The sequence below is a fragment of the Strix aluco genome, chromosome 2, assembly GCF_031877795.1.
Source record: "Strix aluco isolate bStrAlu1 chromosome 2, bStrAlu1.hap1, whole genome shotgun sequence".
Lineage (NCBI taxonomy): Eukaryota > Metazoa > Chordata > Aves > Strigiformes > Strigidae > Strix > Strix aluco.
The window spans coordinates 137967120-137982041 of record NC_133932.1 but is presented as its reverse complement, the minus strand read 5'-3'; the positions used below and the strand labels follow the sequence as shown (position 1 = coordinate 137982041).

Here is a 14922-nt window from a genome sequence, read left to right as displayed (position 1 = left end):
ACCTTCCTGGTGAGCCAGGAGCGGTGGTAAACGATGGGAAGCGGCTGGGTGAGCAGCTCCACCAGCTCCCTCAGCACCCCGGGGCGGGTCCCATCAGCCCCGTGGACGTGTGTGTCTGAGGGGGGTAGCAGGTCTCTAACCATTTCCCCTGGGATTACGGGGACTTCATCCTGCTCACCCAGCGTGCTGGACACCCTGAGAACAAGGGGTCTCCTGACGACGGAGGCAAAGCAGGCATGAACCCCTCGGCCTCTCCCCCGCCCTGCCCCGAGCAGTCCCAGCGTGGCAGCGCCGGAGCGAAGCACCTCTCGCCGGTCCCTGCCCCGTCCTCGCGGCCCAGGGCCAGGGCCGAGCGCGTGTACACCCGTCGCTGCAAAACGGTCACTAAAACGGACAAATGAACGGTGACCTGGGAAACCCGGAGCCACGTGGGCGCTACTCCCGCGGGTGCCACCGGGGCGGGGGCTCGGCGAAGGGGCCGGGGGCCCAGTCCCTTGTGCCACTCCCTCCCCGCGTGAGCAGCAAGACGTTAACGAAAAAATGTTTTATTAGCCCTAGGAAACGCTTCCCTAGAGATACAGCCTGGAGCAGGAGCCCAGCGCTGCGGGGACCCCCCCGGGTGTTCCCCCGCACGGAGCAGCCCCGCGCAGCGCCCGGACGTTCCTTCTCCTGCGCTACGTGCCCGCACCCCCCGCCGAGGGGTCGCCCCGGGGGTCTGGGGGTGCCCCGGGCCCCTCCCGGGCGGCCTGGCCGCGGCGCTGGACGATGGCGGGCATCAGCGCCACGTAGGCGCTGACCAGGCGGTGGTTGGCGCGGAGCAGCTTCCCGGCGCAGGCGTCGAGGCAGGACTCCTGCGGGACAGGACGGGACGGGACGGGGGGTCAGGGCGGCGAGGGGCACCCCCAGCCCCGCCGGCCGCCCCCGGGGCCTCACCTCGCGCCCAGTGAGCAGCCGGTAGTTGAGGTTGGAGACGCAGTGGCGGAAGCAGAGCTCGGTCAGGCGGTTGTAGACCAGCAGGAAGTCCCGCAGCTGCGGGCGGGGCGAGGGTCAGCCCACTGCCCGGCAAGGCCCCCCCGGAACCCCCCGGGACCCCCCAACGCTCCGACACCCCCCGGAACCCCCGGAATTCCCCGGCCCCCCCCGGCATCCCCCAGACCCCCCCGAACCTCCGGAACCCCCCAGCCCCTCCCGGCTCCCCCCGGCCCCGCCGCCCTCACGCTGCGGAGCTGCTGCTGGTGCTCGCCCGCCGGCTCCATCCCCCGGCCCGGCCCGGCCCGGCCCCCCCCGGGGTCGCCCCCCCCCCTCCCCGGGCCCGGGCCCGGGCCCGGCGCTTCCGGTCGGGGCAGCGCCACTTCCGGCCGCCGCTTCCGGTCGGTGACGTCACGTCCGGTCCATCTCCCGGCGGCCCGCGCGCGCCGTGACGCCACTTCCGGCGTGTCCCGGGCCGAGGCGGTTCGCGGCTGCGGGCGGGGGCCCGGGCCCGGCCGGGGGCGCAGGTGGGCGGGGGTGGGGCCGGGGCCGGGGCCGGGAGCGGGCGGCGGGAGGGGCCGGGCGAGCCCGGCCTGCGGGGCAGCGACCGCCGGGGCCGGGCCCGGTCCGCGCCCGGGGGGGCCGTGCCGAGGGCGGAGCAGCCGGGCGGGGGCCGCGGCCGTCCCCGCTGCCCCCGGGGCCAGGACGAGGCACGCGGAGGGGTCCCGGCCCCTCTCCCGGGAGCCCGCCCCGGGCGGCTCCGTGGCCCCGGAGGAGCGGGCCGCAGGCGGCCTCTCGGCGCTGGGGGGTCCCCGGGGCCGGCGGAGGTTTGACCGGGGAGCGGGCGGGGGGCGGGCACCGGGGCCGCAGGTGCCGGCCCGGCCGCGTTTTTCCCTGGAGCGGGGCAGGGGTTCGCGGCAGGGCGGCAGCGTCCCCACGGCCGGGGCCCCTCCCGGGATCCGGGTAACGGAGCGAGCGCGGACACCGGCACCGCCCGCGCTGGAATGTGCTCGGACCGGTCCGGGCACAGCGCGGCCCCCGCCGCCTCCCCCCCCCGCGGCCGGTGCGGGGCCGGGCTGCGGACGTGGCTCTTGGCTCGGTTCTCCCGGGCCCTGCGCCAGGAGCGGCCCCGCGGCTGGGCCCTGGGTGTCCCGGGGCGGGGGGTGGGTGGGGGCCGGGGCAGTGCCAGGGCTCCAGCGCAGCGCCGTGTCCCGGCAGGCCCGGAGAATGTCGGACGGGATCCTGGGCAAGGCCGCCACCATGGAGATCCCCATCAGCAGCAACGGGGACACCGGCAGCCTGCCCGAGGACGACGGCCTGGAGCAGGTTGGTGCCGGGGCGGGGGGACACTTCCCAGCGGCGCGGGGCCTCGGGAGGTGCTGCCTCCGGGCCCGGCTGCCCGCGCTCCCCCCCGCTGCAGGACCTGCAGCAGGTGATGGTGTCGGGGCCCAACCTCAACGAGACCAGCATCGTCTCCGGCGGCTACGGGGGCACGGCCGAGGGCATCATCCCCACCGGCGCCATCAAAGGTAGTGGGGCCGCTCGGGACGGGGAGCCCGACACAGGCAGAACCTCAGCCTTCAGCCCCGACTGCGGGGGACGGTGGCTCCTTCCTCTTCCTCCCTGCGGGGCCCTGAGGGTCGCGCTGACCTGGTGCTCCCTGCACACGGGAGGGCCGGGCCGGGCGCATGGGACCCCCCGGGGCTGCGGCTCGGGGCGCCACGGCAGCTCTCGGGTCCTTCCTCTGGCGGCGAGGAAGACAGCGGCGTCCCGTCCGTTCCCTGGTGCCGGGGAGCTCCGGGGCTGGTGTCGTGCCGCCGGGAGCGGGGCTGGGCGGCTCCAAGCCCCGCACTGCCGCTTCCATCCTCTGCCCAGTGCCGAGGCCGTCCCGGGGTTGTGGCAGTGCCACGGGGCAGCTCCGGCACAGCCGCCTCGCTCCTCCGCTGTCCCCATTTCAGCAGGCTCTGCCCCAGGCAGCTCCTCCTCCTCCTCTTCCTCCTCGCAGGCAGCTGCAGGGGGGCCCGGTGACCCCAGCTGGCGGGGGGGGAGGGATCCCCGGCGTGGGAGGTGTCCATCCGTTTGTCCAGCCCCGTCTTCTGACTTCCTGTCGCACTCATCAGCTCCCGTTGCTCTCCCCCGCTGCCGCCCTGCCCGCACTCATCCTTGGCCCCTGCCCTGCACACCCCCCCTCCCCATCTCCCCTCGCCCCTCTCCGCTCAGCGCCCGCAGCCCCTCCCTTTCCAGGCTCTCTTGTCCAACCTCACCCACCCCGAGGACCGTCCGTCTGCCCCAGCGCCTCTGCCGCCAGCAGGATGGCCAGCCGGGCCGCTGCTTCAGCAGGTACTGCGGCCGCCCAGCCCCCCAGCTGCCCCCCCACAGGCCCCCCCACCCCACCTTTGGGCGCCCAGGCAGTGCCGGCATCCCTGGGAGCCACCCCACGGAGCCGCGGGCTCTGCCCAGTGCTCGCCTCCCCCTGCCGCCGCGCCAGGGCCTCGGTCCTGGGGCTGGGGGGGGGCAGAGGGGGCAGGATGGCGCTGCCAGAGCCCTGGGGGGTGCCCGATGCGGGAGATCCTGCAGCGAGGGGCCCGCCTGTGCCTCCCCCGGGCGCCTGCGCTCTCCCCCGGCCCGCCTGGCGCTGCGAGGGGCCCGTCTGCAAGAGCCGGGGCTGGCGAGAGGCAGGGCCGGGGCCGCTGCCAGCACCTGGGACCCCCCCGCAGAGCTGGCAGCAGTTTTTGTGCCGCTCACAGGCCGTGAGTCTGTTGCCCGTGGGCTCCTCGCGGTGCCCTGAGCCCTCCGGGCGCAGCCGCGGTGCCCCGTGGCTTTCAAGGGGAGCGGGGCCCCGCTGAGCCGCGCCGCGGGGGGGGCTGTGTCCGTTCCAGGCTCCGGGCTGCACCAGCCCCACCCCAGCCCCGCCGGGGGGGAGGAGGTCGTCCGCGGCATCGCCGTGGAGAAGTTTGACATCGTCAAGAAATGGGGCATCAACACATACAAGGTGCGTCCCCCCCACCGCCCTGGCACCCCGGGGAGCGTTTTGGGGCACCGGGCCCCCCCCGACGCCCCCCCCTCGCCCCGCAGTGCACCAAGCAGCTGATCTCGGAGCGGTTCGGCCGTGGCTCCCGCACCGTGGACCTGGAGCTGGAGACGCAGATCGAGCTGCTGCGGGAGACGAAGCGCAAGTACGAGTGCGTGCTGCAGCTGGCGCGGGCGCTCACCAACCACTTCTACAGCCTGGTGCAGACGCAGCACGCCCTGGGCGACGCCTTCGCCGACCTCAGCCAGAAATCCCCCGAGCTGCAGGTTCGCGGGTGGGGAGGGGAGTGTGTGCGCAGCTGGGGTGGCTCTCGGCTCCCCAGCGCCGCGGGGGCAGCAGGAGGTTGCGGGGAAGGTGCTGGGTGAAGGCCATGGGGCCGGGGGGAGTACGAAGGGCCGTGTCCCAGTGCCAGCGTGGAGCCCCCGAGGCCAGGAGGGTGGTGGGAGGAGTTTGGGGGGGGGTCCCCTCGCTGTCCTGGAGCCTCTTCATGGCCCCACATGGCCCCTTCTCAGCCCCTTCCCCATCCTGTAGCCCTTCCGGGCCCCACACGGCCCCTTCCCAGCCCCACTTAGCCTCATGAAGAGGCTGGGACATGGAGCCACGCGGAGCCCCCAGGGCCGGGAGGGTGGTGGGAGGAGTGGGGGGGATTCCCCCTCGCTGTCCCGGAGCCGGACTCGTGCTCCTCTCCAGGAGGAGTTCGGTTACAACGCGGAAACGCAGAAGCTGCTCTGCAAGAACGGAGAAACGCTACTGGGGGCCGTCAACTTCTTCGTCTCCAGCATCAACACGCTGGTGAACAAGACGATGGAGGACACGCTGATGACGGTCAAGCAGTACGAGACGGCCAGGTGGGATGTCGGCAGGGGCCGGGGCGGGGCTGGGCTCCTGCCGGTGGGATGTGGGGGGCCAGGGTGTCACTCCGAGCCCCGCCGTGCCCCCCAGGCTGGAGTACGACGCGTACCGCACAGACCTGGAGGAGCTGAGCATGGGCCCTCGCGACGCCGGCACCCTGTGCCGCCTGGACGCGGCCCAGAGCCAGTTCCAGAGCCACAAGGACAAGTACGAGAAGCTGCGGGCGGACGTGGCCATCAAGCTCAAGTTCTTGGAGGAGAACAAGGTGGGGAGGGGGCCAGGAAGGGGCCGTGTGGGGCCAGGAGGGGGCCATGTGGGGCTGGGAGGGGGCTGCAGCATGGGGAAGGGGCTGGGAGGGGGCAGGAAAGGGGCTGTGTGGGGCCAGGAAGGAGCTGTAAGATGGGAAAGGGGCCCTGTGGGGCCGGGAAGGGGCCTTGTGGGGCTGGGAAGGGGCTGAGAAGGGCCTGTGTGGGGCTGGGAAGGGGTCACAGGTTGGGGAAGGGGCCCTGTGGGGCTGGGAAGGAGCCGCAGGACAGGGAAGGTTCACGGGGCACAGCACGGGGGTCCCTGCTCCTGCCCCTTCCTGGGGCAGGGGTCTGTCCGTCCGTCCGTGTCTGACCCCCGGCCCCCCCAGATCAAGGTGATGCACAAGCAGCTGCTGCTCTTCCACAACGCCATCTCCGCCTACTTCGCCGGGAACCAGCAGCAGCTGGAGCAGACGCTCAAGCAGTTCAACATCAAGCTGAAGACCCCCGGTGCCGAGAAGCCCTCCTGGCTGGAGGAGCAGTGAGCCCCCCCCGCCCCCCCGGGGGCACCACGGACCTCAGCTCTGGCCGCGGGTGAGGGGGGGACGCGGCCTGGGCCCTGCCGGGCACCGGGAAGGGTGTGTGGGGGGGGGCCGGGGCTCCCCCCATCCCGCCTCCCCCCTTGGGGCAGAGCTCCCCTCGCACGGACCCCCCCGGCACCGCGGGAGCCCCCCCCCGGGGCAGCAGACACCTTCCTGGCTGGGGCCGAGCGCCCCGGACCTCCCTGCCTGCTGTGGGGGGGGTGAGACACCCCCCAACTCCCGCTCAGCCTCCCGGGGGGCAGGATGGGAGTGATCCCCTCCACCAGCCCCCCCTACCCGGGGTCCCGCTGCCCTGCGCCAGCAGCGTTAATTTGAGAGAAGGGGCGGCTGGCCCCCCCCCATCCCCGGGGGGGGCGTGGCTGCCAGCCGGGGCTCCCCCTTCCCTCCCAGTTTTGGGGTTCCTCCATCTCCCCCCTGGTGCTCCCCGGGCAGCTGCTCTTGCACTCCACGCCCCCCCCCCCCCCCCCCCCCCCCAAAGCCGACCTGGGGGGGCCCCCCCCCCACATCACACTACACTCCCCAGCACGGGGGGGGGGGCAGCCCTGGGGACCCCCTTTCCCTGGGCTGGAGGGGGGGGTCGGGGGTGTGGCCCCCCCGGGGCTGGGGGGCTGCTGCTGGCGGGTGCGGGGCCGTGACACCCCGGCAGCGGGAGCTGGGGGGGCTCGAACCCAGGACCAAACGCCGGCCACGGCCCCCCCGCAGCACTTGGGCACTTTCTCCTCAGACAAAAGTTTGTTTTTCTTGCTAATTTAATCCCCGGTAATTTAATGTCTGGACCTGACCCCCCCCTCCCCTGCCCCGTTTCCTGGTGAAGGTCTGACCCCCCCCTCTGCCCCCCCCCGACTTCTGTAACCCCCAGAATAAAGCGGTACGGATCTGCGGGTGTGTGAGCTGCGGGGGGCTGAGGGGGGGGCTGGGAGGGGGGAGGCGAGGCTGGAGCTTCCGGGGGGGCTGGGGGGGCTCTGCTCCTGCCACACACACACACACACCCCGCTGCTCCCCGAAAATCTCCCCGGGGCCCCCGGCCGCTGCCCCTTGCACCTTCACGGGAGCGACTCCCCCTGCCCCGCAGCGGGGGCTCGGCGGGTCCGGGGGGGTCTCGGCACTGTCACTTCGGTCCTGCCGGTAGTACCAGGGGGGGTGGGGGGGGTCACCCGACCCGCCGCGGGGTTCCCCTTCCCCGGGTGCCGCCGCCCCGACGAGGCCACCGGCCACCGGCGCCGCCCCCCTCCGCCGGGACGGGGTGGGCTGAGCAGCGAGGGTGGCCGGTGCCCCCCCCACCGACCGCGCCCCGCCGCCCCCCCCCCGGGGCCTCCGCCCCCCAGTGGGCACCCCCGGACACCCCCTGACACCCCCGGGGCACTGTCCCACCCCCCCCCCCCCCAACCTGCACCCCCCGGGGACGGGACTCCCGGGGTCCCACACACGAAGGGGTGGGGGGAGACACCCTTGTGTGCCCCCCCCTTGTCCCCAGGGGTCCCGGCGGGGGGGGGACGCTGCGGGCACCTGCCTCCCCCCCCCCCCCCCCTCCCCGCCCCGCGGTCCGCACACCGGTGCGGGGTGCTGCCGCGGGGCCCCCCGGGGAGGGGAGGGGGTGTTACCCCGTCGGGGGGGTCACCGGTACCGGACGCGGCCCCCCCCAGACCCGTCTGGGCGTTGGGGCCGATCCTGGTGCGGGATTTCCCCGGCGGGGGGTCCGGAGCGGGAGGTGCTGCCTGGTGCCCCCCCGCGGCTCCCACCGGCCCTCGGGCGGCTCCGGGCGGGGCCCCGCCCTGCCCCTCCGCAGCACCCACCGACCCCGGCAGCACCCACCGTCCCTGTGTCCCTCCCCTGGCTGCCGCCCCGGCTCTGTCCCGGCTGTGGCCACCAGCCCGCAGAGGGGCCGTGCCCAGGCCCAGCCGGGCTGTCCCGGGCCACCCCGGGCTCTGCGGCGGCTCCTCCGCCCGCCGGCTACTGAAGGCCCCGGCCCGGCCACCGACCGCGTGCGGGTGGCCACCACCGGGCCAGCACCCGGGAGCCGCGGGCGGCCACCGCCGGAGCGGGGCTCGCCGGGGCACCCCCCTGTGTGGCACCTGCGTGTCCCCGTGTCCCCCCGTGTCCCCGGGCCCGGACCCCCCGTCCCCGCCCCCCCCCCCAGCCCCGTCCGCCCTCGAGGGGGGGGGGGGGTTTGTCCTCGGGGGGGGCGGTTCGAGTCCCCGCAGCCGTCCCGGCCGGGGACACAGGGGGACACGGGGGGAACACGAGGGGACACGCCGCGCCGACGGGGAGCCCCGGCGCTGGGGGTGCCCCCCCGGGGGTCCCTCGCCGCCCCTCTCCCGCCCCAGGAGGTGCAGAAGAACCTCCCGGACGTCCCCGGCCTGGCGGCGAGAGCGTCCCCGTGTCCCCGAGGGGGACCCTGCCCGGGGGTGGCACCCGCCGGGGGGGCGGGGGGGGGGCCGGGGTGACGCGGGGACGGACGGACCCTTCCCGCTCCCCCCCGCCCGGGCCAGGCTCTGCTTTACCCCTCCCCGTCTGGTTTTTGCTGAGGATCCCCCCCCCCGCTCCGCTCAGCGGCCGCACCGGCCCCCCCCAGCCCCACCGTTGCCCCCCCGGCCCCCGGCGCGGTGCTGGCCCCTGGCCGCGTCCCCCCGCCCCTCACTGCGCCCTTTGTCGCTGGGCCGGTGCCAGGCGACGCGGGGGCCGGGACCCCGTCACCCCCCCGGGGGGGCCGTGCCCGGGCTGGCCACCTCCCGGCCAGCGCTGGCCACTCCGCGGGGCTGCTGGTCCCGGCTGGGGGATACGGGGGGGGCCCGATCCTGCCTGGAGCGTGATCCGGGATGGGGAGTGGAACCGGGGGGGGGGCCGGGGGTGTGTGTCCCCCCCTGCTCGAGGCAGGGGCAGCGGTGGGGTCACTCCAGGCTGCTCACCCCCCCCCCAGATTGTGTCAACCCCGTGCCTGCCCCGGGTCACTTGTCACCCCCCCCCCCCACCCCGCGTGAACCGTCCGAGCTCAACCCTCCGACTTGCCTTTGCCCCCCCCCCAGGTTGCCCACCCGCCCCCCCCACCCCATAACGCCCCTCCGTGGGGGCCAGAAGGCGACAAAATCCTCCGTGGGGTCCCCCCCCGCGTTGTCACCCAGCACTGGGGGTGGCTTCCCCCCCATCACCCCCCCAGACCCCCGCGACCCGCCCAGCCGGTCCCTCGGGGCGGTTGGGGACAGTGTGTGTGTGTGTGTGTGTGTCCCCCTCGTGTCCCCCCCCTCAAGGCCACGACACCCACGGGGACCCACCCGTGTCCGTGCAAGGGGACCCCCCCCCTTCATTTTGGGGTCCGCCAGCCCCCCCCTCCCCACTTTAAGGGGGGACACAGCGGGGCGGGATGCGGTTGCCGTGGCGACAGCCGGGTACCCCGGGATGCAGCGGGGGCGCGCCCGGAGCCCCCCCCACTGCAGAGCCACAGCCCGGACCCAACCATTCGCGCTGGGGGGGGGGTGGGTCCCTCTTTCCCCTCCCCACTCTCCGCGGACACGCGGACACCCCCCCCCCCGCGGACCCCCCACTCGGGAACGGCGGACGCGTCGCCGTTCCCGAGTGGGGGGTCCGCGGGGGGGGGTGTGTGTTTTCCGTGGGGAGCGGGGAGGTGGTGGAAGCGTGTGACCCCCCCGCGCGGCCGTGGTGCGGCCCGGGCTGGCAGCTGCTGCCCTGCCCATCCCTGGCGCAGTCCTGCCGCGCCGGGCCGGGCCGAGGATGCGCGGGGCCGGCCCGCGGGGGGGGCTGCAGCGAGGAGGGGGCTGCGTGGGGGGTGAGTGGGGGTGACACGCTCGGGGGGGCCACGCGGGGGGGGGCGGGGGTTGTGTCCGCTGCGCGGAGGGGGCTGGCAGGGGGATATGGGGGGGGGGCGGGATCGGCCCCGGCGGGTGGGGGGGGACAGGGGCAGCACGGGGGGGGGGGGGGGCGTGGATGGGCGGGGGGGGGGGGACACGCAAGGACAAGGGGGGTGGGGAGGAAGGGTGGGGGCCAGGGACAAGGGGGGTGGGCGCAGCGTTGGGGACAAGGACGGGGGGGGGGGGTGCAGGGACAAGGGACACACACACACACACACACACACACACACACACAGAGAGGGCCGGGGACGGGGGGGGGACACGGCGGGGCGGGGGGGGGACACAGCAGGGGGGGGCACACCCCGGGACACGGCGGGGGCGGGATGCGGGGCCGGGCCGTGCCCGCAGCATCTCGGCGGGGCCCCGCAGCCGCTGCGGCTCCGCGGGCCGGGGCTGCCGCTGCCCCCCCCGTGTGTGTGTGTGCGTCGCTGTGCCCCCCGCCTCCCGCCGTGTCCCCCCCCCTCCGCCGTGTCCCCCCGTCCCTGCCCGGGTGCCCGGTGCCGCGGGGGCGGTGCCGTCGGGGCGGGCGGTGCCGCACAATGGCGGCCGGGGCGGGGCCGGGGCCTGGAGCGCGGGGCCGCCGCAGCGCCGTGAGCGGGGCCGGGGGGGGACACCCCGGAGGGGGCACCCCGGGAGGCGGAGGGGACCCCGCCATCGTCCGCCGGGTGCGGGGCCCCGCGGGGGGGCGGCGGCGGGGACCCCGGCTCGGGAGGGGCGGGGGGGGCGGATGGGGAGTGCTGGGGGGGGTCAGTGGGGCTGGGGGGGGTTGCGCTGTGGGGCGCAGGGCGGAGCTGTGGGTCAGAGGGGTGTGGGGCTGCGCCCGGGACCGTGGCCACGGTGGGGGGCAGGGGCGGCCGGGGGGGGGGGCGGCGTGGGGAGCTGTGGGGGCTCTGTGTGGCCGTGGGTCACCGCGGGGGGCTGTGGGGGGCCGTGGGTCGCTGTGGGTCACTGTGGAGGGTCGTGGGTCACTATGGGGTGCCACGGGCGGCCTGGGGGGCTGTGGGTCACTCTGGGGGGCTATGGGGGCCGTGGGTGGCTGTGAGGCACTGTGGGGGACCGTGGGTCGCCATGGGGGGCTGTGGGCCACTGTGGGGGGCCATGGGTGGCCGCGGGGGGCTGTGGGTCGCTATGGGGGGCCATGGGTTGCTGTGGGTCGCCACGGGCCGTGCCCCACTGCCCTCGTGTGCAGGCTGATGGGGCTGGGGACTCTACCATGGGGGGTGTGGGTCACTGTGGGGGGCCGTGGGTCGCCGTGGGTCACCGCCGCCCCCCGTGCGCAGGCTGAGGGGCCGGGGACGCCGCCATGGCCCGGCGGGAGCCCAGCGCCAGCCCCGTGGTGCGACAGATCGACAAACAGTTCCTGGTCTGCAGCATCTGCCCTCGACCGATACCGCAACCCCAAGGTGCTGCCCTGCCTGCACACCTTCTGCGAGAGGTGGGCGCCGCCCCCGGGACCCCCCGAGCCCCTCTGCATCCCCCCTGCACCCCCCTGCACCCCTTCTGCGAGAGGTGGGCGCTGCCCCCCGAGACCGCTTGAACCCCCCCTGAAACCCCTGAGCCCCCCCTGCATCCCCCTGAGCCCCCCTGCACCCCTTCTGCGAGAGGCGAGCACTGCACCCCCTGACCCCCCCACACCCCCCTGCACCCCCCTGCATCCCTCTGAACCCCCTGAGCCCCCCTGTGCCCCCCTGCACCCCCCTGAGCCCCCCTGCACCCCCCTGCACCCCCCTGCACCTCCATTGCACCTCCCTGTACCCCCCTGCCCCCCCCTGCACCCCAACCTGCAGCGGGAGCAGAGCCGCCCCCCCTCAGCCCCCCCCTCACCCAACACCCGCCGTGGGCAGCTGGACCCCCCTGCGTCCCCCTGCCCCCCCCTCTGCGCCCCCCACTTCTCCCCCGCCGTGGGCTGATCCGCTGGGGGTCAGGGGGGGCTCTGCGCTGATCTCTGCTCTCTCTGTGCCCCCCCCGCCCCCCCAGCCCCTTCCCCTCCCCGTCTGTGTGTCTGTCCACCCCTCCGGGCTCTGGCAGGTCCCGTCCATCTGTCCTGCCGTCTGTCCGCCCCCCGCCCCCGCTCCTGCACCCGGCTGTGCCATAGCATCGTTGCCCCTCCTGTCCGTCCGTCTGTCCATCCGTCCTGCTGTCCGGCCGTGCGGCCAGCCCAGCCCCACCCCCATGGGCTGCCCTCCTGCTCATCCGTCCATCTGTCCCGCCAGCCCCCTCCCTCTGCTCCTGGCCCCCGCGCCCCAGTGTGCCGCAGCGGAGCCTCCTGTCCGTCCATCCGTCCGTCCCGCTGTCCGTCTGTCGTGCCAGCCCTGCGCTTTGCTCCTGTGCCCCAGTCTGCTGCGGTGCAGCCCCCCTGTCCGTCCGTCTGTCCGTCCTGCTCCCCGCCTGCCCCTCCAGACCCGTTCTCCTGCTCCCGCCCCATGTACCTGACTCCTCCTGTCCGTCTGTCCTGCTCTCTGCCCCCCCAACCCCTCCCTCTGCTGCTGCCCCACACACCACAGTCCCTCCTGTCTGTCGTCTGTCCATCCTGCTCCCTGCCTGCTCCTCCAGCCCCATTCCTCTGCTCCTGGCCTGTATCCCCAGATCCCTCCTGTCCATCCATCTGTCCATCTTAGACCCTGCCCTCCATCCCCCGCCCCGCTGCTGCCCCACACCCCACCCCCACCCTCCCGTCCGTCCGTCCGTCCGTCCACGTGCCCCCTGCCCCGCCCCGTGCGGCTCCTGACCCTCTGGTTGTCCCCGTTCGCCCCAGGTGTCTCCAGAACTATATCCCGCCCCAGAGCCTGACCCTGTCCTGCCCCGTGTGCCGCCAGACCTCCATCCTGCCCGAGCGCGGCGTCGCCGCCCTCCAGAACAACTTCTTCATCACCAACCTGATGGAGGTGCTGCAGCGCGACCCCGACAAGCTGCGGCCCCCACCCCGGCCGTGGCCTCGACCCCGTCAGTGCCGTCACCGGGCAGCCCCTCTCCTGCCCCAACCACGAGGGCAAGGTGGGTCACCCCGGCAGGTGGCGGGGGGGGCTGGGGGGGGCTGCGGGGGGTCTTGGGGGGGCTATGGGGGTCCAGGGAGGGCTGGGGGGGGGGCTGCAGAGGTCCTGGGGGACTAGCGGGGGTCCAGGGAGGGCCGCAAGGGGCTGGGGGAGCTCAGGGGGTCCAGGGGGGCTGGGGGATCTGTGGATCTGCAGGGGTTGGGGGTCCGGGGGGGGCTGGAGGGGTTCAGGGGATCTAGCGGGGGGCTGCAGGGGTCCATGGGGGGGCTGGGGGGGGCTGTAGGTGCTCGGGGATCTGGGGGGCTGCAGGGGTCCGTGGGGGGGTCCCTGAGCGGGCGTGCGCAGGTGATGGAGTTCTACTGTGAGCCCTGCGAGACGGCGATGTGCCGCGAGTGCACGGAGGGGGAGCACCGGGAGCACGTCACGGTGCCGCTGCGCGACGTGGTGGAGCAGCACAAGGCGGCCCTGCAGCAGCAGCTGGACGCCGTCAGGAGCAGGTACGGGCCGGGGGGGTCTGGGGGGGCCGGGGGTTCCCTCCGGCGGCGCCCACCCCACAGCGGCTCCCCGCAGGCTCCCGCAGCTGGCGGCGGCCGTGGGGCTGGTGTCGGAGATCAGCCAGCAGCTGGCGGAGCGCAAGGACCAGGCGGTGTCAGAGATCGGCGGCACCTTCGAGGAGCTGGAGGCGGCGCTGCGGCAGCGCCGGGGGGTGCTGGTGCGGGACCTGAGGCCACCTGCGGGGCCAAGCAGAAGGTAACGGCGCCGTGACCCACGGCATGGTGACCCATGGCACCACAGCCTGTGGCACGGTGACCCACGGCATGGTGACCCACGGCACCACAGCCCACGGCACCATGACCCACGGCACAGTGACCCACGGCACGGTGATCTATGGCACCGTGACCCATGGCACCCATGGCATGGTGACTCAAGGGCACCACAGCCCATGGCACGGTGACCCACGGCACGGTGACCCACAGCACCACCATGGCACGGTGACCCACGGCACAGTGACCCACAGCACCGTGACCCACGGCACAGTGACCCACAGCACAGTGACCCACGGCAGCGCAACACCGCTGCTGTGGGCAGCTGGGCTCTGGGCGTGGTGCGCTGTGGTGGGGCCATGTCGGGGGTCCTGAGGAGCCGTGTTGGGGTCTGTGTGCCGCGGCGGGGCCTGTACACAGCCGTGTCGGTGGCCGGGGGCGCGGTGCCAGCGGGGTGACGCTGCCCGTCCCGGCAGGTGCTGCAGGCGCAGCTGACGCGCTGCGCCAGGGCAGGAGAGCATCCTCAGCAGCTGCGCCTTCACGGAGCAGGCGCTGCACCACGGCACCGCCCCCGAGGTGCTGCTGGTGCGGAAGCAGATGAGCGAGCGGCTGAGCGAGCTGGCCAGCCGCGCCTTCCCGAGCACCCCCACGAGAACGCGCAGCTCGACTACGTGGTGGAGACCGAGGGCGTCCGCAAGTCCATCCTCAACCTGGGCGTGCTGATCACCACCAGCGCCACGGCCCACGAGACGGTGGCCACGGGCGAGGGGCTGCGGCACGCCGTGGTGGGGCAGCCTCCTCGCTCAGCGTCACCACCAAGGACAAGGACGGCGAGCTGGTGCGCAGCGGCAGCGCCAGCCTCCGCTTCCAGGTGACGGCCCCGACGGCGCCGCTGGCCGAGGCCGAGGTGCAGGACAACAAGAACGGCACATACGAGCTGCTCTACACGCCCCGCGCCGAGGGCGACTTCCTCCTCTCCATCCTGCTCTACGGGCAGCCCATCCGCGGCAGCCCCTTCCGCGTCGCGCCGTCAAGGCCTCTGACGTGCCCCCATCCCCCGACGACGTCAAGCGCCGCGTCAAGTCCCCCAGCAGCGGCCACATCCGGCAGAAGGCCGTGCGCCGCCCTCCAGCACTGTACAGCAGCGGCAAGAAGAAGGAGAACCCCATCGAGGACGAGCTCATCTTCCGCGTGGGTGAGCGCGGGGCGGGGCGGGGCGGGGGGGGCCCTGGGGGGCGGACGGGCCCCCCTGACCCCCGCCTGCGCCGCAGGGAGCCGCGGCCGGGAGAAGGCGAGTTCACCAACCTGCAGGGCATCTCCACCTCCAGCAGCGGCCGCATCGTGGTGGCCGACAGCAATAACAGTGCGTGCAGGTAGGAGCGCGGCCCCCGCCCGGCCCCGGCACGGCCCCCCCCGCCTGGCTGAGCCCCCCCCCGCCTCTCCCCAAAAGGTGTTTTCCAACGAGGGCAGTTCCGGCTGCGGTTCGGGGTGCGGGGCCGCTCCCCCGGGCAGCTCCAGCGCCCGACCGGCGTCACCGTGGACATGAACGGGGACATCATCATCGCCGACTACGACAACCGCTGGGTCAGCATCTTCTCCCCCA

At 74.8% G+C, this 14922-nt stretch overlaps 3 protein-coding genes across 7 annotated transcripts in view; 2 read left to right on the top strand and 1 right to left on the bottom strand.

Annotated features, from left to right (window-relative positions):
• Positions 1-529: 529 nt before the first annotated feature.
• On the bottom strand, positions 530-1319 carry TIMM10B (translocase of inner mitochondrial membrane 10B). The gene is made up of 3 exons (XM_074817054.1): positions 1218-1319; positions 934-1029; positions 530-851 (listed from the first exon to the last, which is right to left on the bottom strand). The coding sequence occupies exons 1-3, from the start codon at positions 1254-1256 to the stop codon at positions 675-677; spliced, it is 312 nt and encodes a 103-aa protein (XP_074673155.1). The 5' UTR covers positions 1257-1319; the 3' UTR covers positions 530-674.
• A 76-nt stretch (positions 1320-1395) lies between these two features.
• Positions 1396-6578, top strand: ARFIP2 (ARF interacting protein 2). 5 transcript variants are annotated; one of them, XM_074816646.1, is made up of 9 exons: positions 1396-1496; positions 2188-2295; positions 2390-2498; positions 3214-3309; positions 3849-3961; positions 4045-4266; positions 4691-4848; positions 4943-5117; positions 5487-6578. In XM_074816646.1, the coding sequence occupies exons 2-9, from the start codon at positions 2197-2199 to the stop codon at positions 5640-5642; spliced, it is 1128 nt and encodes a 375-aa protein (XP_074672747.1). In that variant the 5' UTR covers positions 1396-1496; positions 2188-2196; the 3' UTR covers positions 5643-6578. The 5 variants fall into 5 exon arrangements, with proteins under 5 accessions (XP_074672747.1, XP_074672746.1, XP_074672745.1 ...); XM_074816645.1 differs by having other exon boundaries at positions 3199-3309; XM_074816644.1 differs by having other exon boundaries at positions 3190-3309.
• Positions 6579-10627: 4049 nt separating this feature from the next.
• Positions 10628-14922, top strand: part of TRIM3 (tripartite motif containing 3) — a 5364-nt gene continuing 1069 nt past the window's right edge. The window contains 14 exon segments of the mRNA XM_074816691.1: positions 10628-10940; positions 10942-10997; positions 12318-12477; positions 12479-12556; positions 12901-13052; positions 13126-13280; positions 13283-13305; positions 13796-13815; positions 13817-13947; positions 13950-14111; positions 14114-14338; positions 14341-14514; positions 14591-14692; positions 14770-14918. Coding sequence (XP_074672792.1) covers positions 10866-10940; positions 10942-10997; positions 12318-12477; positions 12479-12556; positions 12901-13052; positions 13126-13280; positions 13283-13305; positions 13796-13815; positions 13817-13947; positions 13950-14111; positions 14114-14338; positions 14341-14514; positions 14591-14692; positions 14770-14918 — 1662 coding nt within the window. The 5' untranslated portion in view covers positions 10628-10865.